Raw genomic sequence first — 26,793 nt, 5'->3', positions numbered from 1 at the left:
CACTTCTCCACCTCATATCCGAGGGGAAGGTGACAGTCTGGTTAAATGACTGGACAGGGCCACATGCAGGTGGTGCTGCTGGGAAACAGCCCCAGAAGGTCCACGTCCAGAGCCCAAGGTGCTTCCGCTTCACTCTTCAGGGAGGACCTGGGAGCTCAAGGACGCTCATCTGGATCCTACGCAGAAGGGAAACGTGCAGAGACCACCTCCCCTGGTTATGCTTTAGAAACACCAGGTTGGTCGCACCGATGAGATACTCGGGAGACAGGTGTGACAGTAGAGCCCAGAGGTGATGGTGGCCTGGACTCGTTTACATCCACACCAGGGCGTGAGGTTAGGGTGGTTCAGTCCACCCCCCCAGCAAGCAGCCTAGTGAGCCTGGGGTCTGCGGTCATTACCAGGACCTCTCATGACACCTCAGCTCACCTGTGAGAACTGGGTGATTCTGTGCCCACTAGACTGACTCCCAGAAGAGTCTCCTGAGCTCGAACCTATTGACGAACATGACGTCTACATGACTTGTGGCGAACAGTTTATAGACAGGTGACCATCCCCGCATCAAACATTGACCCTGGGACGTCAGGTGTGTTTCACAGCCTGCTGATCCCCCATTGTCCATGCAGGGTTTATAACAGAGGTAAAGTTAGGCGGAGAATGAGGCAGGAAGGGCACTTGGGAGGCTGAGTGCAAGTCTGTACATTTGACAGGAGGGAGTGGAAGGGGGCTGGGATGGGAGTGGCCAAGGGGCTTGAAGCCTGTGTGATTAGGGTTGGTATCACTGCTCCTAGATCATCTAGTAGGAATCCAGTTCCAGACGTGCTGAATCAGTGGTGAACCTGGGGGACTAAAAGCAGAAGTGAGGTCCAGGCTGAATGTAGAGCCAGGGAACAGGCAGAAGTTGATCAGAGCTTCTCATTTTGAGGTGCACTTGTGTCTTAGGGAGGAGTTGGTTTTGAACCCAGCATGTCTGTCCCCTTCCCTAAATAACGAGCATGCGCCGTCTGAGTGAGGCATCCGTCCCCCACCTCCCCACCTCTGTCTGCAGAGGCGGGGTCCTTGGGGAAAGCCCTGAAGCTCTGGCTTGTCAGCACCTGCTTCCCCCTCTTCCTGCTGCCTGTTGTTTCTGACTGTGCTCCGATGAGGGTCTCCCTCTCAAGGTTCTGCATCTTGTCTCATTTTGTGTATAACCCCCCCTCTCTCTGTGGGTCCCCACAGGGGTGTGAATAGACCATGAGGCCCATGGACAACGTCTAGAACGTTGAGGGTGTGAACTGAGAGGGGTTGGGTGTGATGAACGAAATGCGGCTTCATGGGTTTGACACAATGGGGTTCCTGAGGGCCCACCTCACAAGACAGCTTTTCTACTCCCACAGCACAGGAAGGGTGGAGCAGAATGCGGGCCTCTATCTCACATGAAAACTGCAAGCTGACCATGCGACACTCACACGTCCAATGACGAAGACACGCAGAGGAGGGTCCAGGGAAACACAGGGGGATCTGTCCTGGGCTCAGTTCTGGGGAAAAGGAACAGGTTCTGAGTGGATGAGGAGCACTGGGCCGGGAAAGGAAGGGCGGGAGGGAAGATGGGCTTGAAGGAGAGCAGCTCTTGTCCCAGAGGGAGGGGCTGCCCTTTGACTGGTGTCCAAGGGGTCCCATGGACAGGTCCCCTCCCCTCCCTGATGCACAAGCCACATAAGCCAAGAGAAGTGACACTCACAGCGGTTCTCAAAGAAACAGGGGAGACTAACTCAGCCCTTCCCTATTTATGAAGACAGGGCCCCTCCACATGCAAATTCCCCTTCAAGCTCGAGGGTAAAATCCACGCTTGGGAGGTGGGAGCTCACAGCTCTGTCCTCACACGGGGCTGAGGTCTCTGGGGAAGGCAGGGCTGTGGTCTAGGGGAAGATGAGACTGTTGGGTCTTCTCCTGTGCCTGGTGGCAAGTCCCCAAGGTGAGTGTCTCAGGTGCCAGGCACGGGTCTGTGGGGATGGAAGTGGTGGAGGTGACTCACGATGACTGATTCTCCGTGTCCCCAGGTGTCCTGTCCCAGGTGCAGCTGCAGGAGTCGGGCCCAGGCCTGGTGAAGCCCTCGCAGACGCTCTCCCTCACCTGCACTGTCTCTGGTGGCTCCATCACAACCAGCTATTATGGTTGGAGCTGGATCCGCCAGCCCCCAGGGAAGGGGCTGGAGTGGATGGGAGCCATAGCTTATAGTGGCAGCACTTACTACAGCCCATCCCTCAAGAGCCGCACCTCCATCTCCAGGGACACGTCCAAGAACCAGTTCTCCCTGCAGCTGAGCTCTGTGACCCCTGAGGACACGGCCGTGTATTACTGTGCCAGAGACACAGTGAGGGGAAGTCAGGGTGCGCCCAGACACAAACCTCCCCGCCTGGGGAGCCCAGGATCGCCGGGGGGTGCTCAGGACCCACCAAGGGCAGGGCTGAGCCCCAGAGCAGGTGCAGAGGGGCCGGGAGGGGTTTGCGGTTAGAATTCCTGGTTTCCTTTTCCTGCTCATCTGCTCTACCAGAGACCCCCTGCTGGACACTAATTTTTCATTCTTTTGACTCATTTGATTCCAACAATAATATTGTACTCAGGATATATTTTATTTTCTTTTCTAAAATGTCCAAAGGATGCTAGGTTTTAACATAAATTTCCAGGTGAATCTGGATGTCTCAGAACTGTTGAATGTTCTGAGAAGGCCCAGGCACTTGTACTACACATGTAAACTGTTATTCGTCTTCGTCTTTGCTCCCAGGGGAGGAGGCTGCACACCCTCCATCTTCCTGTCAAAGGGCACAAGGGTTTGCATTGTGCAGGATGCGTTTTACAGACGCTAATGCCAGGGTGCCCCGGACAGCATGTGCAGGGATCCTCATTACTCACGGGGCACGGGGACTACAGTTCAAATATGGGATAAAATTTATTTGCAGCCCAATATGAAAACTGCTGTTGTATTTAAACACCTCATGGACAATTGCAACGTGGGCAGCACTTTGAATCGCCCAACACACTAACATTCCCCCCCTGAGGTCGGTCAGGGTGATGCTCTGCCCTCTTGTTTCAACTCCCATCACGTAAATGAGTCTCCTTCCAGGTCCAGTTAGTGCCAGGTTTTTCCCTCTTTGTGGTAGAAGGCGTCAGTTTGCCTGTTTGAGCTGGTCCATGTGTTGTCCTGAAGTGCAGTGCAGCGTCCCTGAGCACAAAGTGCTGTGAGGGACTTAGCAGAAATTATCTGTGACAGATAAGCCCCATCCAGGCATGAGTTATACTGATGGGGGCATTGAGCTTGAAATAAAGCTTCAATATAAATTTTCTTCAAATAAACAAATTCACATCTCACTTTGGGTATTTGTGTCAGCCTTGGAAACTTGTCTCAATTACAAACACAGACGGTAAAATGGAGATTTATGGCCGAGAAGATGGTGACATAGACTGGGTGGAAAACCACTGTGAGGAGGCTTCAAGGTCAGGGGGATTCTGGGCAGACTGTCTCCAGAGGATTCTTGATACCGGAGGCCAGAGTGGTCAGATGTTCCCTTGGAGATAGTGGATTAGGTGAATTGGATCAAATATTGAGGGCGATCAGATTTCCAGGGTGAGGAGTCTCACTAACCTGACTCAGCAGGTTTCTTGATAAAACTGGGACATGCAAAGATGGACCCAGAATCCCGCAGGCCCAGACCTCGTGGAGAAAAGCATCTCAAGGAGCCTGAGTGATGAATGGTCAGAGGGTCTTTGTGAGCTTCGAGTCAGGGTTCTTATCTTCACTGTCGTGATTCTCTGAGAGCAGAAGGCTTAATCCAAAGGGACACGGACTCCTTCTGGTCATTCCTCCTCTGGATGGCTCGTCTCAGCTTTGAGCACCTCCTGGGTCTGAGGAACATTGACCTATTTGGATGGTGCTGTGAAGTGATTGTGTCTTTGTGTTTCCAGTCCCCAGGTGTCCTGTCACGGGTGCTGGTGTAGGAGTTGGTCAAAGAGTATTGAAGACTCTCCTCCGCACCTACTCTGTCTCTGGGACCTCCTCCATCACACACAGTGGTTACTGGGGGATCTGTCACACCCCCAGGGAAAGGACTGGGTAACTCACTTGCTTTGGGTGTACGGTCTATGTCTCTTAAAAGGCGCCTCCATCTCCACAGACATATTGGAGATGAGGTTTCCCTGCAGCACAGCTCTGGGGTCTCTGAGGGCACAGCCATGTGTCACTCTCACATGAGGGAGAGTGAGTGAGGGGAGGTCAGGGTGGCTCAGATGAAACCAGCCCTGCAGGGAGGGCTCAGGCCACCAGGGGGCACCCAGGATCATGAGGAAACAAGAGGGACAGTTTCAGAGCAGGTGCAGGAGAAGCCATGGGGGGTTTCCTCCCAGACACTGGGGATGCTCCACTGGACCATCACCTTCCCTGGAAGCCCATCCATAATGATTCCAGGCAAACATCTTCTTTCTGAACTTGAGCTTTTTTTCAGGGAGTCTGAATTGTCTGTCCTTTTTCCCTCATTTGTTGTAGGACCAGACACAGAAGAAATGTTTTTTCATGGGACCTTTAGTTGAAATGTATCCACTAACTACTCTTTTTCATTGTCAAATTTACAGATGTTAAATGACACAAATGATTCTTCTGTGCATCCTTGAGTCTGCCCTCCACCTTCCAATTTATTTCCAGGCATTTCATCCTCGAGAGTGTCCTGAGTCCTGTTTCCTGCAGTGCCTTTCCCTAGAATAGCATGAGGAATGTTGTGTAGTTGGAAATTGATGTTTGTGTCATGCTGGAGTCGTTTGACCCCCAGACGACACTTGGAAATGTCTGCAGACAGGTTGGGCTGTCACATGTGGCGTGTGCTACAGGAACCTAGTTACCCAGAGGGCAGAGTCCATCGATGCTGCTCAACACTCCACAATGCACACAGAAACTCCCAAAATGAGAAACTAGACTCAAATGTCAATAATGTGGAAAAACTCTGAGAGAAACCTTTGTATCCTGTCAACTTCATAAAAATGTTGACATGCAGAAGGTAAATTTCTATATGTAAATAATTTTCACTGAATGAAAACATGAACAAACACCAAAATTGGGCCTTCAGTTCACTCACAGGCACCTTACAGCCTCTTCACCCCTGTGTGCTGGTTGTGGGCCGGAGGGTCCTGAGCACAGGCCTGCAGGTGAAGGGGACATTGGAGCAGAGAGCCAGCACTGGGGAGGGGCCGTGTCCCTGCTTCACCTGATCCCCAAACAAGACAGGGCAAGGCTGAACCTGGATGTTATAATATTCACTAAAATCCAACCTCTAACAGCTATTTTAGGTTTTTAATTTGCATTAATAATTAATCTCAATATTAACTGATATTTAACATATTTGTCTTATATCTAGAATAATTTTGAATGTAATTTCTCAATTCATGTTAATATATCCAAACATGCCATTTGTATCACAGACACATTGTGTCAGAAACAGCCAGGCCTTCACCAGCATGCCCACCCCCTCCCCCAGGGGCTCACAGCTAGTCTGCACCTCCCCTCACCTCCTGCAGGCTAGACGTGGCCCCCTGCTGTCTCCTACACAGGGCTGCTGCTAGGAATGTCTGTGAACGTAGGACCACATGTGCACCCCAGTGACTAGCTCACAAAATTATAGGAAATAAAAGATAAATAAATCGGATAAAAGTGTCTCAGAAGTTAATGAGGCTCACAGCAAAAGAGAATGTGACAATGAATATATATATATGTTCATGTATAACTGAAAAATTGTGCTCTACACTGAAATTTGACACTACATTGTAAAATGACTATAACTCAATAAAAATAGTTTATATATATAAAAAAAGAAGTAAATGGTTTTCACATACAACAGACTGAAAGTTATTTCAAAGGCAAAAATGGGTTTATTTGGAACCAACAGAGAATTACGGTCTGGGGTCTGCCGTCCTGGTGAGCCACAAGCAAGTCCCCAGTGAAAACAGAGACATGACTCTTTTACAGAATGAAATGGGAGGCGAGAGGGCTCCTGTGAACAGGAGTCCATGGGTTTTCATTGGCTGAGTCCTTACCAGGAAAGAAGAGGAGGCCTTGCTTCTCCCTGTTGGGCTCAGACATGAAGTTCCCAGGTTCCAAGGTGGAAGCTGCAGTCCTCCTGCCTGAGAGCCACTGTGAAAAGGCTGCTTAGAGGGGCTTCTCGTAGGTGATCAGGACTCAGGGGGTGGTCACTCGGTGTGACGCAGTCACGAGGGACTTCATTGCTGACGGAGGGGAGAAGCGTGGATGTGCTGAGGTTGAGACAACATAGCACAGCTCTGTGAGGAGCAGGGAACAAAAGGGCATCTTAGGATGGGAGGCAGCTGACTGAGACATGTTGACTGTGATGCGTGGACCTGAACAAAGGGGCAGAGGCACTGCGGACCCCAAGGCAGTGGGAGTCTCCCTGTGCCACAGCATCCGGCTCACGGCTATGAAACCCTAGAGGTCTGCGGAGGCCCCTGTGGTTTTGGTCTACACCCCAGACAGCCCCTTGCTTTTATACAAGAAGGAGAAAGGGGTCTGGTAATCAGGTTGCCCACAGCAGGACGGGATCTTCAAACGCTCCTTTAAGGCCTTGAATCTGTGGCTTCTGGTTCCTCCCTTAAAATGGAGTCGGGATTGCCAGTGTTGAGAAAACTTCATGTAGGTTTTCCTTGAGAGAGAAGTGTGGAATCTGTCTCAACAGTAAGCAGCTAGCCTTCCAAAATCTCTCATATTTGGCAATTAGTGTTGCATTTAGGAAGCAGAAAAACAACATGGATGTTAGTAGAGGCTTGTTCTGACATCAGATGCCCTAGACATCAAATATGATGCTGGGAAACTGCACATTTTCTGTAGCCACATTTAGTCCCTTAGAGGCTAAAAGTTTATAAGGAGTAGATGCTGTCTTCCTGCAAGAACGTTTGAGAAGAAGAGCAAAGAAGCAAATTATCCACATATTGCAACAAAAGAGAAAATCTAGAAAACTTTGCATCATCCAGACCAGCCTTCCGGTGTCTCTAGAAATGAGAAGGACGCTCAACAAATCCCTGAAGCACTAATGTCCTGGTGAGCTTTTCTCTTCCCACTGAAGGCTAAAAGGTAACGGCTACCTCCATCGGCTGGAATAGTAACAAGTGCACAGTGGACACCAGTTACAGTAAAGGCTTCACTGCCAGTGGGAATGGATGTTAGCACCACAGGAGGGTTAGGGATGACAGGGTGATAAAGGATTAGAGTGCACTTTATTATTGTTATTATCTTTACAATTATTTTGCTTCTTATTGACACGTGGTTCATTTCCAATGTTAGTTTTTGGTGCATAGCAGACAGATGCAGTTCTGCACACACGTAGGTATATTTTCACAGATTACTTTCCGTATGTTATGTACAAATCGTAGAACACAGTTCCCTGCACTATACGGTAGCTCTTTCTTTTATATCTGTGTTACGTATGGTAATGTGTATCTTAATCCCAAACTCTTAATTTATCCCTCCCCTGCCCTATGCACTTTGGTGAACATAGTTTGTTTTCTGGGTCCATGAGTCTACATTTGTCTTTTAAGTAAGGGTTTTTGCATTTTTTAATTCCACATCATGGGATAAGTCTTTTGCTATCTGACTTAACTCACTTAATATGATTGTGTTTATATCCATTTGTGTTGCTGCCGATGGCATTATTTTACTCTTTTTAAAGTACACGTGGAACACATACATGATGAAGTATTGCTCAGCCATATTTCAATGCAGTTTGCTGATCTGAGGTCCTGGGCACCACTCCCCTCTTGGCCTTTGGGTTTTCTCTCCAGGAAAACGAGAGTATCTCAGAAACACCTACAAGGGCCAATGAAGGCTTCAGCCTTGGAATCTGCTCCTCTGGGCTTCATGGCCTGAAGGGCTTCCTTCCTTGCAGGACATTGATTAATCCTGGGAAGGTGTTAAATTCTGTTTGAATCTTGAAGGAGGCTGCACTGTGAAGTTTACGAAAATCATTTGGAGACTTTGCCCAAAAACACGTGGTAGCTAACTCAGTAGGAAAAATGGTCGCTGCTTATACAATTAGCTATAGTATCGTCAGAGACAAAACAAATCAATGATGTCTTAAGGCCACTTAATCAATTTCATACATACTCTGATGGCTGCTCTCACATGCCAGAATCATTTCCCCCTTTGGGGAGACAGAAACTGTAGCAGGATGCTTCACTGTGAAGTCTCATTCAATAAATGGATAGGGGTGGAGTTACAAAGGAGAAAAAGGTGTGCATCTCTCAAAAGGCCTAAATAAAATTGGGAGGTCCAGAGACAGAGACCCCTTGAGGCTCGTCACAGGTCCCCGCTGTGTGAACTGCTTTAGTTCCCTAAGCCTGGGCTGCCCTCAGTAGCGCAGGTGAGCAGGGAGAGTCCGGCTTCAGTGCCCAATATGACTGGGGGAGACTCATCCCCAATCTGAGAAATGTGTGTCCACACCTATTGAGAGAAAGGACTGGGGCGAGCCCAGCTATTCCCTCAGAGCCAGTCACTGGGGATCAGGAGGATGCTGGGAAGGCTGGTCAGAGGGCTGATGGTGCCTGAAGTGCACACACTTGTAACAACCTATTTCCCAATGTCCTGTGTCTTGTCAATAATAGCAGAGAGAAGGAGGGTTTTGATTTTGTTTAGAAGCCCTCAGTTGCTGGAATTCAAGTTTAATAATGTAAGATTCATCCCTTTGGGAGACTCATCTTCAGTGTGAGACAGGTGGTTTGCAAGGGTAAGTAAATCTGGGTCTGCACAGGGAATAGCTTTGCATTCCAGCTTGGAACTCCTCACTACAAAAGAAATGTCCTGCCTCATCTTATTAATAGACACACATTTAAAAGGTACCTAAGTGGATAAACTTCAGGAGCAGGAACATAACTTTCTTTTAAAAGTATCTGAAGTTGTTTGTGATAAACGTGGACATATTCAACCGATTTTTATGGGAAACCTGGATTTTGATTCCAAATAACAGTCTTGAAAATGTCTCAGGAATTTCCCAGTGAATTTGCCTAAATAATACTAGAGCCTTTTTGTATAATAAGTTACTGGATGCTTCTCCTGGTCACAAATCTAAACACCTTTCAGGATTCTCCCAGAAGCAAGTTACCCCAACGCCAGGCCTGACCTGCAGAATAACCACAGGAACGGGATGATGGAAGTCACAGAAGCCGGTCCGATGAGTCTGAGGGACCCCGTTAAATTCCTCAGCGAGGATCTTTGGTTGCTTTGGGGAAATCTTTGAATATGGTTTGCACTTTAGTTTCGTCCAGGAAAGAAAGTAATTGTGAGATTACCCTCTGGGTCCTCAGAGGAATTAACTTCAGAGGAACAAGTTCTGACAAGTTGGAGGAAAAGTGCGTGGGGAGAATTTCAGAGGAAGCGGGAAGTTCGAGGAGACCCTGACTGTGGAAGACCTGAGGGAACAGCGGAGGTGCAGCAGTAAGAGGCGAGGGAGGAATTGGTGCTGGAGGGAAGCCTGAGACACACAGGCCAGGGAAGGGGAGCCCGAGGCTTCAGAGGCCCAGTTTTCTTCCCTTAGTCCCTGTTTGCCTCAGTTAATCTTGTGATCATGTTTTAGAACAGGCAACTTAAGGTTCCTAAACATGTTTCTAAGGCACAGAATAATGAGGGAAACAGGTGTTCCATTAAATTTTGAAGATGTTTCATAGTTCTCCAGCTTGGTTTCAAGAAAAGTAAGTTTGAGTTTTTCAAAATTCCCCATCATGGCCATTGACATGTGTATTTAATGGAAGAATGAATCGCTTTTCGCCAGGTCTGTCCATCTCACTACAAATTTCCACAAGGGAGGTCTCTGGGATTAAAACAAAAACTCAGCTGGGGTTCCTACTGCAGAAGTGACCTCAAAGCAGTTAGATAACTTGGACCCCATTTCTCAAGCTGATTTCTGGAGAAAAAAGGAATAATTTCCAAGCAGCCTAAAGGGTCAAACAGCTCAAATAGCGCAAATAGCCAGCAGGGCTAACACCAGTCAGGTCTAAGGGATCAGTCTGGTTCTGAAGGAGCCAGGATGAAGGATGCTCAGAACAGGCTCAGTAGATCTGCCCTTATTTCCAAGGAGTAGGAGGAAGACTGGCCACTTCCAGCTGGAACAACCTGATTTCAAACTCAGACTAAATGCCAAATAAGTAACTGTATAAAATATAAGAACTTATGTCAGAAGGGTAAACCTTAAGCAGTTCTGAGACAAAGCCTGCACAGTTGTGGAAGCTGGGGTCCAGGAGAATGACTTAGACTCAAACTCCATTGTAGGTGAGAATCACAGGGCGCAGCTATGGGCCCAGGGTGGGTCCCACACCTGTTTGCTCAGCAGCCCCACAGTCATACGGGGTCTTGTCTCATTCCATAAGGGCCATGGAAATGTTGACCTGACACAAAGAGATGGCCAGTTATTTCTCCAGCAAAAAGAAATGTTTTCATCTGGAATCAACAACGATTTACGTTCAGTGCCTGGAATCACAGTGAGCCACCTGCAGGTCCTAGCATACACGGGGATAAGAACTATTTTGCAGATGGGAATGGATGTTGCAGGAGGGGCTGTAGTGAACAAGGCACCCAGGGATTCTCACTGGCTGAGCTGTGACCACCCCTCACTGCCTGAGTCCTTGCCAGGAGGGAACACGGTGTCTTTCTTCTTCTCTGGTAGGACATGAGAGCCCACCGTGCTGTCACCAAACTCTATTTAACTGAGGCTTCTGTGTATTCAGTATTATTGTTATTTTTCCCACTTTGTGAGATTGGATCAGTTTTGTTGTAGAAGCCAGGATCCCCTAGTCAGGCAGTGCTGGGTTTATGAGTTCAACTTCATGGTGAAATAAAAGTGAATCATGTGAATGACAAAAAATGACGTCACTTATTAAAGACACTCATTGGAAGGAAACTCCACACCAGATCTGAATTATGCAGGTTTTTATATTTAAGCCTGGAGATTGAGCCGAAAACAGATTGTGGCTTATCTCTGACTCCAGAGAGCAATTATGTCATTCCCAGCATGTTCAGATGTTCTGAACAAGGAGCTACATGCAGGTGAGACTGTGTTATCCAGACCCCTCCCCATGTCTGAAGAATAAGGGATAAAGAATGAGATAATTTTGTAATATAAAGAGGATACAGAAATAAAGCAAAATTCTGCTGATGGGACTGACAAATTGGATCCCCCTCCGTGGAAAACTGCTACTTTCCTACAAGGTTTAGGACCAATTCACCATAAAACCAGCCATTTCAATAGTAGGTGTGTCTCTAGGTGAATTTAAAGCTCACGTTCACTGGAAACACTGTGTGCAGGTGCTCGTGGGGCCTTCACACATGCTGTAAAGTGGAAACAAGGACTAAACCCAGAGCTCAGTGCAGGGCCGTGTGCTGATGGCATCTGAGGTACAATTAAGTCCAGCATTGCAGCCCTTGTCATGGGATCCAATGGAACAGAGTCACTCATTCATTACTGGAAAATACGGGTCCTCCATGTTTCCTCAAATGCCAGCAGTTTCCTGTCCCAGGATTATGTCTTATGTGTGTACGAGACAGTATCTTGGATGAAGGAGGACTTGGATGCAGATATGATAGAAAAGTGTGGGTCCCTGCATGTATGTGCATGTGTGTGTGCGTGTCCCTGCACACTGACGGGAGCCCGGGTTACTCGTGTGATGACGGCTTTCTGGACTTCCATCATCCTTCTGAATTTGGACACTATCAGCTAATTTTCTTTATGAAAATCACCCAATTCTATAAAGAAACATCTAATAGGATTATTTATTCAAATCAATGTCTTCCCCATCATCAGTGGAATCTATACCCAAGATTCTGACATTAATTTTCTCAGAAGTAGGTGAACCTCGGTGCAGCCCAGCCCTTCTGAGGGTGGTGCAGAAAAGTCAAGATGAAGCCTTGGATTCTGAACCCACATCCTGATTGTTCCTGGGCCCCTCACAGAACTTCCCTGCGGCTGAGGGCTCAGTGCCAGTTGCATCACCCACCTTCCCCCAACTTGTGATTTACTACTTCTGACAGCTAAGACCCTCGCCTGTATGGCTGAGTCTAGACCAGAATCCTTCAGGTGCTGCAGGTCTGTGGTCAGAGGACAGCACAGCTGGGTGGGGAGTGGTTCTGGTGCAAGAAGCAGTTTGAAATAATGAGCCTGAATCGGGGTGGGAATGACCCTCAGTCTTCACACCGGGCAGTTCACACACTGAAGTTTAACACCTGGGATTATGCAGTTCATCCAAGAGTTCCAGTTGAACTTCTCCCAGCTCTCATGCCACCTGGAGATGTCAAACTCAGGTAGGGTGAGTCTTGGTCACATTTCTCTCGTCACATAACCATTCTATCCCACTATGTGTAGATTTGAACTTGCAACACTGAGGTGAGATTTATAGCACATTGGGTAGTTTGTAACTTGCATAAAAATAAAATTACAAAGTATGTAATAATTATTCATTACAGCACCATCATCACAAGTAAAGACATTATCTTGAATGTTATTACTGATAGAAATGCATTGAAATGCAGAGACAGTTGAAAACAATCTTCATGAACTCTGCTTACTGATTACTGGTCAACACACTAACTGTCAGTCATCATGATCTCATCACTGAAGGGGGTCTGGTCCAAAAGTTTCTTGATGTTGATTCTGGATCAGTTATGACCAAGAGGAGGAGCACAGGTGAAAATGCTGGACAAACTCTCACCTAACATGTGTCCCTGCACAGAATACAAATGCGCTACCCGTCTGGGGGCTGCGTACATCACTAACGTGGAAGGAACTCTGGCATCGACATCACATATTCCGTGTAAAATTTTACAGGTTCTAAGGTGTTTACCCTGAATATTCACACAATAAACATGATATTTCCAAATGCTGTCAACACCAGCAGACCACAGACACTCACAGCTATCAGGGGCCTGGCCTTCTATGAGGACAGCAAGGCCCTGACTTTCTACATAGTGAGAGGACATGCAAATAGGGCCTCCCTCTGAGCATAAAGCCACCTGGCCCTCGCCCTGCAGCACTGGGAGAGAGAACCCAAGCCCCGGGATTCCCAGCTGCTACCATTCTATGATCAGGACTGAACTCAGACGACTCACCATGGAGCTGGGGCTGAGCTGGGTGGTCCTGGCTGCTCTTCTACAAGGTAATTCATGGAGAAAAAGAGCTACTGAGGATGTGGGTGGTCGAGAGTGAAGGAATCAGAGGACATGTGAAAGTCTCCTGACCAGGATGTCTTTGTGTTTGCAGGTGTCCAGGCTCAGGTAAAGCTGGAGGAGTCTGGGGGAGGCTCAGTGCAGGCTGGGGGGTCTCTGAGACTCTCCTGCCAGCCTCTGGATTCACCTCCAATAGCTGCTGCATGGACTGGTACCGCCAGGCTCCAGGGAAGGAGCGCGAGGTCGTCTCATCTATTAGCACTGATGGTACCACAAGCTATGCAGACTCCGTGAAGGGCCGATTCACCATCTCCAAAGACAAAGCCAAGGACACGGTGTATCTGCAAATGAACAGCCTGAAACCTGAGGACACGGCCATGTATTCCTGTAAGACAGACACAGTGAGGGGAAAGTCATTGTGAACCCAGACAAAAACCTTGCTCCCTGGGGCACCACAGCCCCCAGGGGGTGCTCACGACCCACCAAGGGCAGGGCTGAGCCCCAGAGCAGGTGCAGAGGTGTGGGAGGAGTTTGTAGTTAGAATCCTTGGTTTCCTTTCCCGCCCTTCAACTCTACTACAGACCCTCTACTGGATTCTAAATTTTCATTGTTGAGGTATGTGTTGCTTTATGACAATAATATTTGTAATAAGGATGTATTTTCACAACTGAAATAAAGCTCCAAACAATGTTAAACTTTAGTATAATTTTAAAGGTGACTCAGAAAGTTTCGAACCTGATGAGTACCCTGAGAAGGCACAGGCACTGGGAAAACACGTGCAAACAGTTGCTCACCTTTGTCTCTGCTCCCGGGGCAGGAGGCTGCACACCCTCCATCTTTCTCTCAAAGGGCACGCAGGGTTTGCAGTGAGTAGGATACACGTCACAGATGCCAGTTCCACACTGCCCAGGACTGCGTGTGCAGGGATCCTCATTGCTCACGGGGTCCGGGGTCTACAGATCACATCTGGGCAAAATTTATTTCCAGCACAAAACGAAAAATGTTGCATTTTCTGAACTCCTGGACATTTACAACGTGGGCAGCACTTTGAATCGCCAACACACTAACATTCCCACCTGAGGTCGGTCGGGGTGATGCTCTGCCCTCTTGTTTCAACTCCCATCACGTAAATGAGTCTCCTTCCAGGTCCAGTTAGTGCCATGTTTTTGACACTTTCTGGTATATGTAGAAATTTTTCCTGTTTAAATTGGCCCACGTGTTGTCCTGAAGTGCAGTCCAGTGTCCCTGAGCACAAAGTGCTGTGAGCTGACTTAAGGAGAGAGTATTTCGAACAGACAAGCTCCATTCAGGGATGAATTAAACTGAGGGGGGCTGTGAGCTTGATAATCAAGTTTTGGCATAAATTTTATTTCAATAAAGGAACGCAAATCTCACTTTGGGTATTTGTGGCAGTTTGGGTTACCTGGTTCAATTTCAAATTCAGATGATAAATGGAGGTTTATGGTCAAGAAGGTGGTGATGCTGACCAGGTGGAAAATTACCGTGAGGAGATTTCAAGTTCGGGGGACACTGGGCAGACTGTCTCCAGAGGATTCGTGGTACAGGAGGCCGGGGTGGTTAAATATTCCCTGGGGGATGATAGGTGTAGTGAATTGGATCACATATTGAGGGTGATCAGAGTTCCAGGTGAGGATTCCCACTAACACGACTCAGCAGGTTTCTTGATAAACCTGGGACACGCAAAGATAGACGCAGAGTCATGCAGGTCCAGAACTAATTGAGGAAAGCATTTCAAGGAACTTCACTGATGTGTGGTCAAATGGTCAGTGTCAACTTCAGAGTCAGGGTTCTTATCTTCACTGACATGATTCTCTGAGAGCCGAATCTAAATCCGAAGAACATGAAAACCTCTGGTCATTCCTCCTTTTGGTGACACTGCCCCCTTTCAGAAGAAGAAAACAGATGCACAGAGGTGTCATGGATGCACAGACACGGGAGAAAAGTCCATCTGAGGCTCAGTGAGGATGGGGCCCCTGCAGGCAAAGGAGAATGGCCTCAGAAGATCCCAAACTTCTGGGAAACTTGGTCTAAGACTTCCAGCCTCCAGATCTGAGAGAAATGCATTTCTGCTGTTTGGGCTGCCCAGTCTGTTATTCTGTAACAGAATCTCTACCCAAGTAATACACAAATGATGAGTCTTTCAGGTATATATGGGAAAGTGAGTGTCATACTGCAAAGGAAAAGTCACCTTTTCTTCACAGATGTCCTATGATAATCTCCAAGAGTCACATGAACTTCTACTGAAAAATGGTTTCGGCCTCACAGGAGTGGGTAGAATGATCCTGAACATATTAATGTCCAATATCTATCAGTTTTGGTATAATTTGGAAATAACGATATAAAATGTACTCAAATCGAGAACCAACCAAATCTCAGAGCAGCAAGGAATGGACGTCTTAAAGTCTGTTCATGATTTCTAAGCGGGGTCTGAGGAACACACTGTAGACAGAGGATGTGAGGTGAAGCATTGAGGAACAGATTAAGAAAATAACAGAATATGTGCTGTTGAACTGAGTTCACTAATTTGTAATAAATGCCAACACGGTGGCAGAAAATGTGTAAAAACTTTGGTGTGACGTCCAGGAAAGAGCACAGCTTTTGTTTAACAAGCAGCTGAGAGTCAGAGCAGAGATGCCGAGCAGGTGAGCAGGGAGCAGAGGGGACCGGGGGGCTGGGGGGCACGAGAGGAGGAGTGTGGGAGACGCCCACTCCAGTTGTTAGTAACAGGCGTGACTTCAGGACATTTTCACATGAAACACTGGGAGGGAAAGTAGGTCCTGCTCTGCTGATGGTCACTCCCCTGCCCTCCGACTCTCCTTGGACTGAACTCCCTGCTCTGGGAGGAGAGCAGCTGTGGTCAGTGAGCAGAATGTGTGTCCACCCTGGCCGTCAGGCAGCACCGCCTCCCGTGCCCAGAGACAGGGCCTGACCTGACCCTCCATGTTCGTGCGGAAACACGACCCCACGTGCATGAGAACCACATGCAGGGCTCAGGGCCATCACAGCACCTCTGCCACCCAGGGCCTGGGTCTCCTCTTCACTGACATCATCCTCTGAGGGCCAAAGGCTTAGCTGAGAAGAACATAAACCCCCGTCTCCACCACATACAGTGCCTCCTGGTGGGTCTGGGTCCATCCTCCCTCAGGGAAAGCCCAGCAGAGCCTGTGGTGCTCGGGTCTGTGTGCTGGACAGCATACACAGTGCCTCTCCAAAAATTCCCCCCCATCTCCAGAGACACATTCAAGGCCATGTGTCCCTGCAGCTCATCTCTGGGGTCCCTGAGGACACAGCCGTGTGCTATTGTCACAGGAAGCAGAGTGAGTGAGGGGACATCAGGGTGACCCAGACACAACCATCCCTACATGGAGGGCTCAGGTCACCCGGGGGCACCCAGTGCCATGAGGAAATCAGAGGACCCATTTCACAGCAGGTGCAGAAGTAGCCTTGGACGGGTTTCCTCCCAGACACAGCGGATTCTCCACTGGTTCACCGTCTCCCCTGGAAGCCGATCCATAATGTTTCCAGGGAAACTTCCTGATCTGAACTTGGGCCTTTTTCATGGATTCAGGCTTGTCTGTGTTTCATTCCTCATCTAAATTAGGAACATACACACAGAAATATCTCTCCATGGGAACTTTATTTGATATTTATTCACTAACTACTCTTTTTCATTGTCAAATTTACAGATGTTAAATGACACAAATGATTCTTCTGTGCATCCTCGATTCTGCCCTCCACCTTCCAATGTATTTCCAGCCATTTCATTCTCGAGAGTGTCCTGAGTCCTGTTTCCTGCAGTGCCTTTCACAAGCATAGCATGAAGAATGTTGCATATTTGGAAAATGATGTCTGTGTGACACTGGAGTCATTTTGTCCCCCAGAGGACATTTAGAAATCTCTGAGACAGAGTGGGCCATCACATGTGGGTTGCGATGCAGGTGCCTGGTTCCCTAGTGGGCAGAGTCCATCAATGTGGCCGTGCATCCCACACAGCACACGGCAGCTCCCACAACAGGAAACTAGACTCAAATACCAATAATGGTGAAAAACTAAGACAAAATATTTATATGTTGTCAAATTTATATCATTGTTGACATACAGAGTCTACATTTGCTGTGTGTAAATTATTCTCACTTAGTGGAAAGGCAGACACCAGACTTTGGTCTTCAGTGCACTCAGAGTCCACATTACACTCTCTTCACACAACGTTCCTGCTCTGTGGGCAGGAGGGCCCCGAGCATGGACATACAAGACAAGGGGGCACCAGACCACACCCCAGTACTGGGGAGGGGCTCGTGGTTCGCATGGATTATGGGACCTGGATGTCAGAGCTGTCTTTTCTGAGCCTGAGTCTGCAGAAGCCCCGACAGAGCCCAGGCTGGACTGGATTCTTGCAACATTTAAAATTTCCTGCCTTTGTATCTGGAATAACTGAGGATTTTACCTCAGAACAATAATTTGTTACAATATTAATAGATGTTTCACATATGAGACATGTAGCAAATTGTTACTTGTTTTACAACTGTAGTAACACTGCTTGTAATTCTTAAAACCGTATCAGTATATCCAACACACTTGCTCTTGTATCCCTGCCCCACTGTGACCCACCCTGACAGAAATCACTAGACCTTCCCCAGCACCCACATCCCCTCCCCCTCAGGACTCACAGCACCCCTTCACCTCCCCTCACCCCCTGCAGGCTGGTGAGGTCACCTTCTCTCCTCTGAGCATGGATGTGACCAGGAACGTCTGGGCAGTTGGGAGCTCACGTCTATCCCAGGGACCTCCTCGGTAACTTACAAGGAAATCGAAAGGAAATAAGGGAGATAAAAGTCAACATTCTCATGGGAAGTTAGCCTTTTTTGATGTAACACAATTAGACGAGCAGTTGTTTCAATAACAAAAGTGGGCTTACTTTGGACCAGTAAACAGCTTCAGTATGGCGTCTGCAGACCTGATGAGCCACATGCTCGTCTTCAGTAAAAGGAGATGCCTCCTTCATCAAGGGGGGAAGGGGGCTGAGGGAGCCCTAGGGAACCAGAGCCCGTGCGTTTCTCTTGGCTGAGTCCTGCCCAGGAAAGACGGGGAAGCCTTGCTTCCCCCAGCTGGGCTCTGAGGCCATCAAACGGCATGAGAGCTCCCCTCTGCTCACCCAATTTTACTAAACTGAGGTTTCCTTTATATTTTGCCTTTTGCCGTTTGATCAAGGTTGAGAACTTTCTCTGAAAACATCACTGATGAAGACTTAGGATTTCTGGGGTTTTTTTCACGTTTTTGTCTGTCAGCGCCAGGAAGGAACTCCTCTGGGTGAAACGTCTCATGTCAGATGGAAAGTGCTCCTATTGAGGCCACATTCCAGCAACATGGAGCAGTGAGAGGGAGAGCGCGCAGGCTCTCTCACCGTAAGTCCCTGTGTTATCAAGACCGGAGGCTGGAGATCACCTGACATGTTATATTCTCATCAGAGACTCGGCAGGAAATTGTCCAATAGGTCTGGCACAGATGCCTTGGGAAGCTGTCTCAGCTGATGTTGCCCTCAATTCTGAGAGTCTCCACAGTCGGGTCGCCAGATGAGCAGGAATGTTCAGGGCCCAGCTGCCTTCTTATGTGTGTCACGTGGACCCAAGTTCTCACTCTCGGGAGACTGGTGGCACAAGGGCTGGTGAGCAGCACCTGCTGGAGATCTTTCTGCTGAGGTTGAGGAGTTCTTCTGGAAGTGTCTTTCCCAGTAGATAAGCTATCCAGGTTGCAAGGTGTGACGCTTGCATCTCTGTCTCCTGAGAGGTACTGTGAAAAGACGGCTTCTGAGGAGAATCTTGGAGACGACCAGGAGGCGGAAAGTGGTCCATCAGTTTTCAGCAATCATGAGGGACTTCAGTGGTGAAGCTGGGGAGCCGAGAGGCTCCAGTACAGGTTTTGCTGTTGAGCGAATCATGCTGAGGTCGGCCGTATGAACAAAAGTTGGACGCAGGTCTCGGCAGTGTCCAGGTAGCTGGGAGAGTCTCACATTTAGCCCGTAGATCAGGGTGTTGATCAGCCAGGACCCGATGGAGCCCATCTGCGTGGAAGTACATCTGGATGTAAGTGGAGCCCTGGTTCTCATGTCAGGTATCCTAAACATTGAGTCTGCATTTGGGTAAACTGCAGTTTTCCTCAAGAAAACGATTGCCCCTTTAAGAATAAAAACTGTAGCAAGTAGTAGATGTCTTCCTTCAAGGAGGATTGAGAAGGAGATAAGGGAAACACATTATCCACAAACTAGAACTTCCAAAAGATGTTACATCATCCAGAACAGCCTCCAGGCTTACCCAGAATTAGAGGGGCTCTCAATATGGGAAGGAAAAGCTGGGCTGGTCTAACAAGATAACTCACAGGTCTAAGTATTGGAATACTGATCTGAGTTCTGCTGGACTAACTTGTAAATCTAAGTTTATCAACATTGCTTTGCTGTTTATGTTTTTTTGCTGGCCAGCTGGATTTTCAAAGATACATATGTGGCTTTGGAATGTTTGTTTGCTGCCTCCCTGCTCCACTTTTGTGATGATAATGCTGCTAAAGCTGTTCCATGCCTATTGGCCAAATACCCCAAGCTTGTACTTTACCCTATAAAACCTCATGTGCACATCTTGAAGGTGCTCAGATTTTCGGAGCAGAAGCCCCTCTGAGCCCGCAGGCGTAATAGATCTGAGTACTCCAACCCTCCGTGTGGTGCTTGTTTCTTGACTGGCCTGTCATTTTCGGAACAAACGAATTCCTGGAAGAGTAATGACCCAGTAAGTTTAATTCTCCTCATTGAAGGCAAAAAGGGACTGGCCAGCTCTAGCAACTGGAATAATAAAGAATGCAGTTCACTAATCAATTACAGTAAAGAATTCAGGAACACGGGGTGGCTGTTAGTGTTGTGTGAGGGTTCAAGGCAACACAGTGCTGCTGCATTTACTGTGCACTTTCCTGCCCGGAGGGCCTGACGCGGCTCCAGCCTAAGCCCCGAGTTTGTCTCCTCAGGAAACCGAGGAACCACAGGGACAAGTTCAAAGAATGATGAGGTCTTGAGCCTTGCAACATTCTCTTTTGGGCTCTATGGCTTGAAGGATTTCTTTACTTGTAGGAGATTGATTAATCCTAGGAAGATGTTTATGGAATATATTTGAACACTGAAGGAAGGTGCACTGTGAATTTTGCAAATACCAGCGTGAGGCTTTGTCAACATGGAAGGTGATAGCTGATTCGATGGGAGAAAAAAATCAATTCTTCCAGAATTTCCTTTAGTACCATCAGAGACAGAATGAATAAAAATGCTTTCAGTTCATTTAATTTAATGTCTTCTATCAAGTTCTAGAATTACTTCTCTCCTTGGAGATACAGTAATTCTACCATAATATTTCACTGAACAGTCTTAACCGTAAAATGGACAAAGGTGGAGAAATGAATGCATAAACTGTGTGCATCTCTCGAAGGGCCTAAATATAAGAGGAGGCTCAGGGCACAGACGTGTCGTGGCTCGTCACAGGTCCCCACTGTGGGAACTGCTCTAGTTCCCTGAGCCTGGGCTGCTCTCAGTCATTCAGCTGAGCAGGGAGGGTGCGGCTCCATGACCGTTAGGATGGAAGGAACCTCACCATTAACCTGGAGAAAGTTCGCTTAAGAGAAGGGACTGGGGAGACTCCATGTCTTTCCTCAGAGCCACTGGGGACTAGGAGGATGATGGGAGGGCTGCTCAGAGGGCTGACAGTGCCTGAAGCGCATGCATTTATAAGAGTCTCTTTTTCAAAGTCATGGATCTTGCCAATAAGAGCAGAACCAGGCAGGATTTGGGATTTTCTGCGGCCTTCATTCGCTGTAAATGAAGTTTAAGTTTCTTAGCATGTGTCCTTCGAGGTGTCTCACCTACACTGTGACAGAGGTGGTTTGCCACTTTAAGAAAATAAGAGGTGGACACGGTTTCCCATTCCATCCTGCACCTCTTCCCTACAGTTGAAATGTCCTGTGTCAGCTTATTTGTAAACTAGGTTTAAAAGTGTCCCAGGTGGAATAAACATATGGAGAAAAACAGCAATTTTCCTCTAAAATTATTTGCAGTTGATTGAAATAAACATGAACAGATTCAACACGTTTTCATGGGAAACCCGAGTTTTTATTGCAAATAAAAGAGTTGAGAATGTCTCAGGAATTGCCCAATGAATTTGCCTACTTGCTGCTAGAGAATTTCTATATAACAAGTTAGTGGACTCTCCTCCTGGCTGAAATTCTGAACACCTTTTAGGATTCTCCCAGCATGCAGTTTACAAAAGTGCTAGGCAAGACACAACAATACCTGCAGGAAAAGGATGATGTAAGTCAGAGAAGCCCGGCTGAACAGTCTGAGGGGCCACATTAAATTTCTCCGTGAGCAACGTTGGTTTGGAAAATCTTTGACTACAGTTCAGGTTTAGTCCAGAGGAAAAAAAAAAAAAAAAGAAATGAGGAGATGGCCCTCTGGGTCCTCATAAGGATGAAGATTAAGATAACAAGACCTGACAAGTTGGAGGAATGAATATGGGGAGAATTTCAGAGGAAGCGGGAAGTTGGCTGAGACACTGACTGTGGAAGACCTGAGGGAACAGCGGAGGTGCAGGAGTAAGAGGAGAGGGAGGAATTGGTGCTGGAGGGAAGCCTGAGACACACAGGCCAGGGAAGGGGAGCCCGAGGCTTCAGAGGCCCAGTTTTCTTCCCTTAGTCCCTGTTTGCCTCAGTTAATCGTATGACCATAGTTTACAACAGAAGATGTAAGGCTCCCAGGCATAATTCAAAGGTGCATAATAATGAGGGAAGTCGGCATTCCATGCAGACTTGGAGATTTTATGTATTTGTCTGACTTGATTTCAAGAAAAGCAAGTTTGAGGACTCCAGCAACTCTTCATAACAGCCGATGAGACATACGTTTAATGGAAGCATGATTGCCTCTGGCCAGGTCTGTCCATTTCACTACAAATTTGCATAAGGCAGCTCCCTGTTTTTGACACAAACTCAGCTGGGGTTCCTACTGCTGAAGTGACCTCAAAACAGTTAGATATTGGGACCCCATTTCTCAAAAGGTTTTCTGGAGAGAAAAGGAATCATTTCCAAGCAGCATAAAGGGTCAAACTGCTCAAATAGCACAAATAGCCAGCAGGGCTAACACAAGTCAGGTCTAAGGGATCAGTCTGGTTATAAAGGAGCTAGGCTGAAGGCTGCTCAGCACAGGCCCAGTAGATCAGCCCCTATTCCCAAGGAGTAGGAGGAAGGCCGGCCACTTCCAGCTGGAACAACCTGATTTTAAACACAGTCTGAATGCCAATTAAGTACTTGCCTACAGTACAAGGTCTTACCTACGAAGGACACACCTTACAATAGTTCTCAGACAAAGCCTGCAGAGCTTCTTACTGAACAGATGTGGAAGCTGGGACCCAGGAGAATGACTTAGACTCAAACTCCAGGGTGGTGGAGAAACAAAGGGCGCAGCCATGGGCCCAGTGTGGGTCCCACACCTGTTTGCTCAGCAGCCCCACAGTCATACGGGGTCTTCTCTGATTCCATAAGGGACATGAAAATGTTGACCTGAAACAAAGAGATGGCCAGTTATTTCTCCAGCAAAAAGGAATGTTTCAATCTGGTATCAACAACGATTTGCCTTCAGGGCCTGGAATCACATTGAGCCACCGGCAAGTTCCTAGCATACACGGGGATAAGAACTATTTTGCAGACGGGAATGGGTGTTGGAGGAGGGGCTGTAGTGAAAAAGGCACCCAGAGTTCCTCACTGACTGAGCTGTGACCACCCCTCACTGCCTAAGCCCTTGCCAAGAGGGAACAGGGCGTCTTTCTTCTTCACACAGCTGGACTCTGCTATCCTTTAGGACATGAGAGCCCACCGTGCTGTCACCAAACTCTATTTAACTGAGGTTTCTGTGTATTCATTATTAGTGTTATTTTTCCCAGTTTGTGAGATTGGGTCAGTTTTTTTGCAGAAGCCAGGCTGCCCCAGTCAGGCAATGCTGGGTTAATGGGTTAATTTTCATGGTGAAATAAAAGTGAATTATGTGGGTGGCAAAAAAAAAAAAAAAAAAAAAAAAAAAAAGAATTCACATATAGAGACACTCATTGGAAGGAAACTCCACACCAGATCTGGATTATGTTGGTTTTTATATTTAAGCCTGTAGATGGAGCAGAGATCAGACTGTGGCTTATCTGAGACTCCAGAGAGCAATTGCGTTGTTCCCAGCATGTTCAGATGTTCTGAACAAGGAGCTACATGCAGGTGAGACTGTGTTATCTGGACCCCTCCCCATGACTGAAAAATAACAGATAAAGGATGTGATAATTTTGTAACATGCTGAGGTACAAGAGTAAAGCAAAATTCTGCTGATAGGACTGAAAAATTGGAGCCCCACCATGGAAAACTGCCACTTTCTTACATGTTTTAGGACCAACTCACCATTAAACCAGGCATTTACATAGTCAGTATATCTTTAGGTGAAATTAAAGCTCACATTCACTGAAAACACTGTGTGCAGGTGCTCGTGGGGCCTTCACACATGCTGTAAAGTGGAAACAAGGACTAAACCCAGAGCTCAGTACAGGGCCGTGTGCTGATGGCGTCTGAGGTACTGTTAAGTCCAGCATTGCAGCCCCTGTCTTGGGATCCAAGAAAAGTAGAGTCGCTCATTCATTACTGGAAAATACAGGGTCCTCCATTTTCCCTCCTATACCAGCAGTTTCCTGTCAGAGGATTATGTTTAGTGTGTGTCAAAGACAATATCATGGACTGAGGAAGTTTTTCATGCAGATACGATACAAGACTGGGTGTCTCTACACGTATGCACCTGTGCACCTGTATGTGCATGTGTGTGTATTTGTGTTCCTGCACATACCGAGGGGAGCCCAGTTCATGTGTCTCATGATGGCTTTCAGACTTCCACCTTCCTTCTGAATTTGGATAAAGCCAGCTACTTTTCTTTATAAAAACAACAATATTCTTTACAGAAATTTGTAATGGGAATATCTATTCAAATCAATATCTTCCCAATCATCAAAGGAAACTCTATCCATTGATCGTCTATCCAGGATACTGACATTAATTTTCTCAGAAGCATGTGAGCCGTGATTCAGCCCAGTCTTTCCAAGGACAGTGCTTAAAACTCAGTATGAAGCCTGGGATTCTGATCCAACGTAATGTGTGTCCCTGTGCCTTCTTACTGAACTTCTCTGACTCTCAGTCTCAATGCATATTTAATAAACTCTCCCTCTTCCTCGTTATGCTTTCCAACTTCTGAAGCTAAGACCCTAACCAGTGTGGATGAGTCTAACCCATAAGCCTTCGAGCTGCTCCAGGGCTTTGGTCTGAGGGCAGCACACCTGGGTGGGGAGTGGTTTCACGAAAGACTCAGTTTGAAAAGATGACACAGAGGAGTTGGCAGTGATCCTCAGGCTGCACACCTGGCAGTTCACACTCAGAGCCTTAAGTCACCTGGGATTTGGCAGTTGATCCAGGAGTGTGGGGTGAATCTACCTCCCAGCTCTCATGCCACATGGAGACGTCAAACACAGGTAGGTGACGTTTGGCCCCATTTCTCACATCCCATGGACAATCTCTGCATCTCTGTGTACATTTCAAAGTGCCAACAGAGGGGAGATCGACAGCACGTTACATTGTTCATGGCATTTATGTAAAACTAAGACAAAACAGTGGAAATTAAGCATCTTTCAATCACAATCCCACGATAAGTAAAGATGTTTTCCTGAATGCTGCCATTGATAGAAAGTCAAATATTAGAGACTCCTGAGAATACGTGCATGACCCCTGCTCACACATGATCAGATACACATGACCATAGAACAGAAACATCATGTTCTCATCACAGGAGGGGGTCCCGGAACCCTCACCAGGCTTGTCCAACTCTGTCTTAGAAGTGATTCTGGACCACTTACGTCCAGACAGGCAGAGCAAACGTGAAAACCCTGGGACAACTCCTCACAAAGCTGTGTCCCTGGACAGTCCACAAATGACTTACTCTTCGGGGGTTGCTTAAGTCTCCAATATGGGAGGAACACTGAGGGCTACACCAAAGGATTTGTGGGCATGTGTAGAAAACAGAAGAATGAAGCAGGACGCTAAGTGATTACCCTGAAAATTTCGCATAAGAGAACAGATATTTCCAAATGCTACCAACAAAAGCAAAGAATAGACACTCACAGGTGCTCCAGGGCACAGCCACCTCCGAGGCCAACGATGCCCCAAATTTCTATATAGTTAGATGACATGCAAATAGGGCCTCCCTCTGAGGGTAAAGCAACCCATCCCTGGACCTGCAGCTCTGAGAGAGGAGCCCCAGTCCGGGATTCCCAGCTGCTCCCATTCTCTGAGCAAGACTGAGCACAGATGACTCACCATGGAGCTGGGGCTGAGCTGGGTGGTCCTGGCTGCTCTTCTACAAGGTAATTCATGGAGAAGGAGAGATACTGAGGATGTGAGTGGTTGGGAGTCATGGAATCAGAGCATGTGTGACAGTCTCCTGACCAGGATGTCTTTGTGTTTGCAGGTGTCCAGGCTCAGGTGCAGCTGGTGGAGTCTGGGGGAGGCTTGGTGCAGCCTGGGGGGTCTCTGAGACTCTCCTGTGCAGCCTCTGGATTCACCTTCAGTAGCTACTACATGAGCTGGGTCCGCCAGGCTCCAGGGAAGGGGCTGGAGTGGGTGTCCGGTATTTATAGTGATGGTAGCACATACTATGGAGACTCCGTGAAGGGCCGATTCACCATCTCCAGAGACAAAGCCAAGAACATGCTGTATCTGCAAATGAACAGCCTGAAACCTGAGGACACAGCCGTGTATTACTGTGCCACAGGCACAGTGAGGGGAAGTCGGTGTGAGCCCAGATGCAAACCTCCCTGCAGGGACACAGGGTGGGTGCAGGGGGCGCACACGACCCACCAGGGGGCGCACCTGATGCACCAGGTGGTGCTCAGGGTCCACCTGCTGTGTTCAGGGTCAGCCCAATGAGCAGGTGCATGGGGCGGTGATTGTCTCTTCTCATTAAGAAAACCTTTTGTGGGCTTATAACAATTGGCTTTTTATAGGTGATGGATTTTTTAATTTTAAATTTTATAATTTGTGTTTATACTGTACCTGTGTTTTCAAGTACTCTACAATAAATGAGATAATAACCTCTCTGTGTACAATTTAGTTTTTCCAAGGGAACAGAACCAATGTCTGGAGAAACCAAAACAATAGAACATTCATATGTTTTCTACATACATGGCCATGGAGGATGAGCAGTCCCACAAATTACTGTCACAAGCTGGACCCAGGTTAGTGGGGGTGTCTTTCCAGTGTGATTCTGATGCTGAGAACCAGGGGAGCCATTGCTGGAAAGCCCAGCCTGAGGGCAGGAGGAGGTACGTATCCCAGCAGAAGCGTGAACTGCTGTGTTCGCCTTTTCTCACATAAGAAGGGATAAGACATGAAACAAACAAAGACATAAACACACGCATACACACACTTACACACGGATATACACGCATGCACACACGTATACATGTGGCTGCAGCAAAACAAGGGGAAAGTGCGCAGGGACAACTACAGCC

General features: G+C 47.5%; 2 gene segments (V, D, J or C); both read left to right on the top strand.

Moving 5' to 3' along the window:
- The first annotated feature begins 1,793 nt into the window (after positions 1-1,793).
- On the top strand, positions 1,794-3,219 carry LOC116664454. The segment is given in 3 exon segments: positions 1,794-1,951; positions 2,037-2,459; positions 3,185-3,219. Coding segments are annotated over 3 exon segments (504 nt in total).
- A 9,828-nt stretch (positions 3,220-13,047) lies between these two features.
- Positions 13,048-26,793, top strand: part of LOC116664461 — a 16,642-nt gene continuing 2,896 nt past the window's right edge. The window contains 2 exon segments of the V gene segment in view: positions 13,048-13,164; positions 25,752-26,059. Of these exon segments, the coding sequence occupies positions 13,089-13,164; positions 25,752-26,059 (384 nt within the window).

The sequence above is a fragment of the Camelus ferus genome, chromosome 6 (genome assembly GCF_009834535.1).
Source record: "Camelus ferus isolate YT-003-E chromosome 6, BCGSAC_Cfer_1.0, whole genome shotgun sequence".
Taxonomy (NCBI): Eukaryota; Metazoa; Chordata; class Mammalia; order Artiodactyla; family Camelidae; genus Camelus; species Camelus ferus.
The sequence above is the reverse complement of the archived record's forward strand: the minus strand, read 5'-3'. Positions and strand labels throughout refer to the sequence as shown.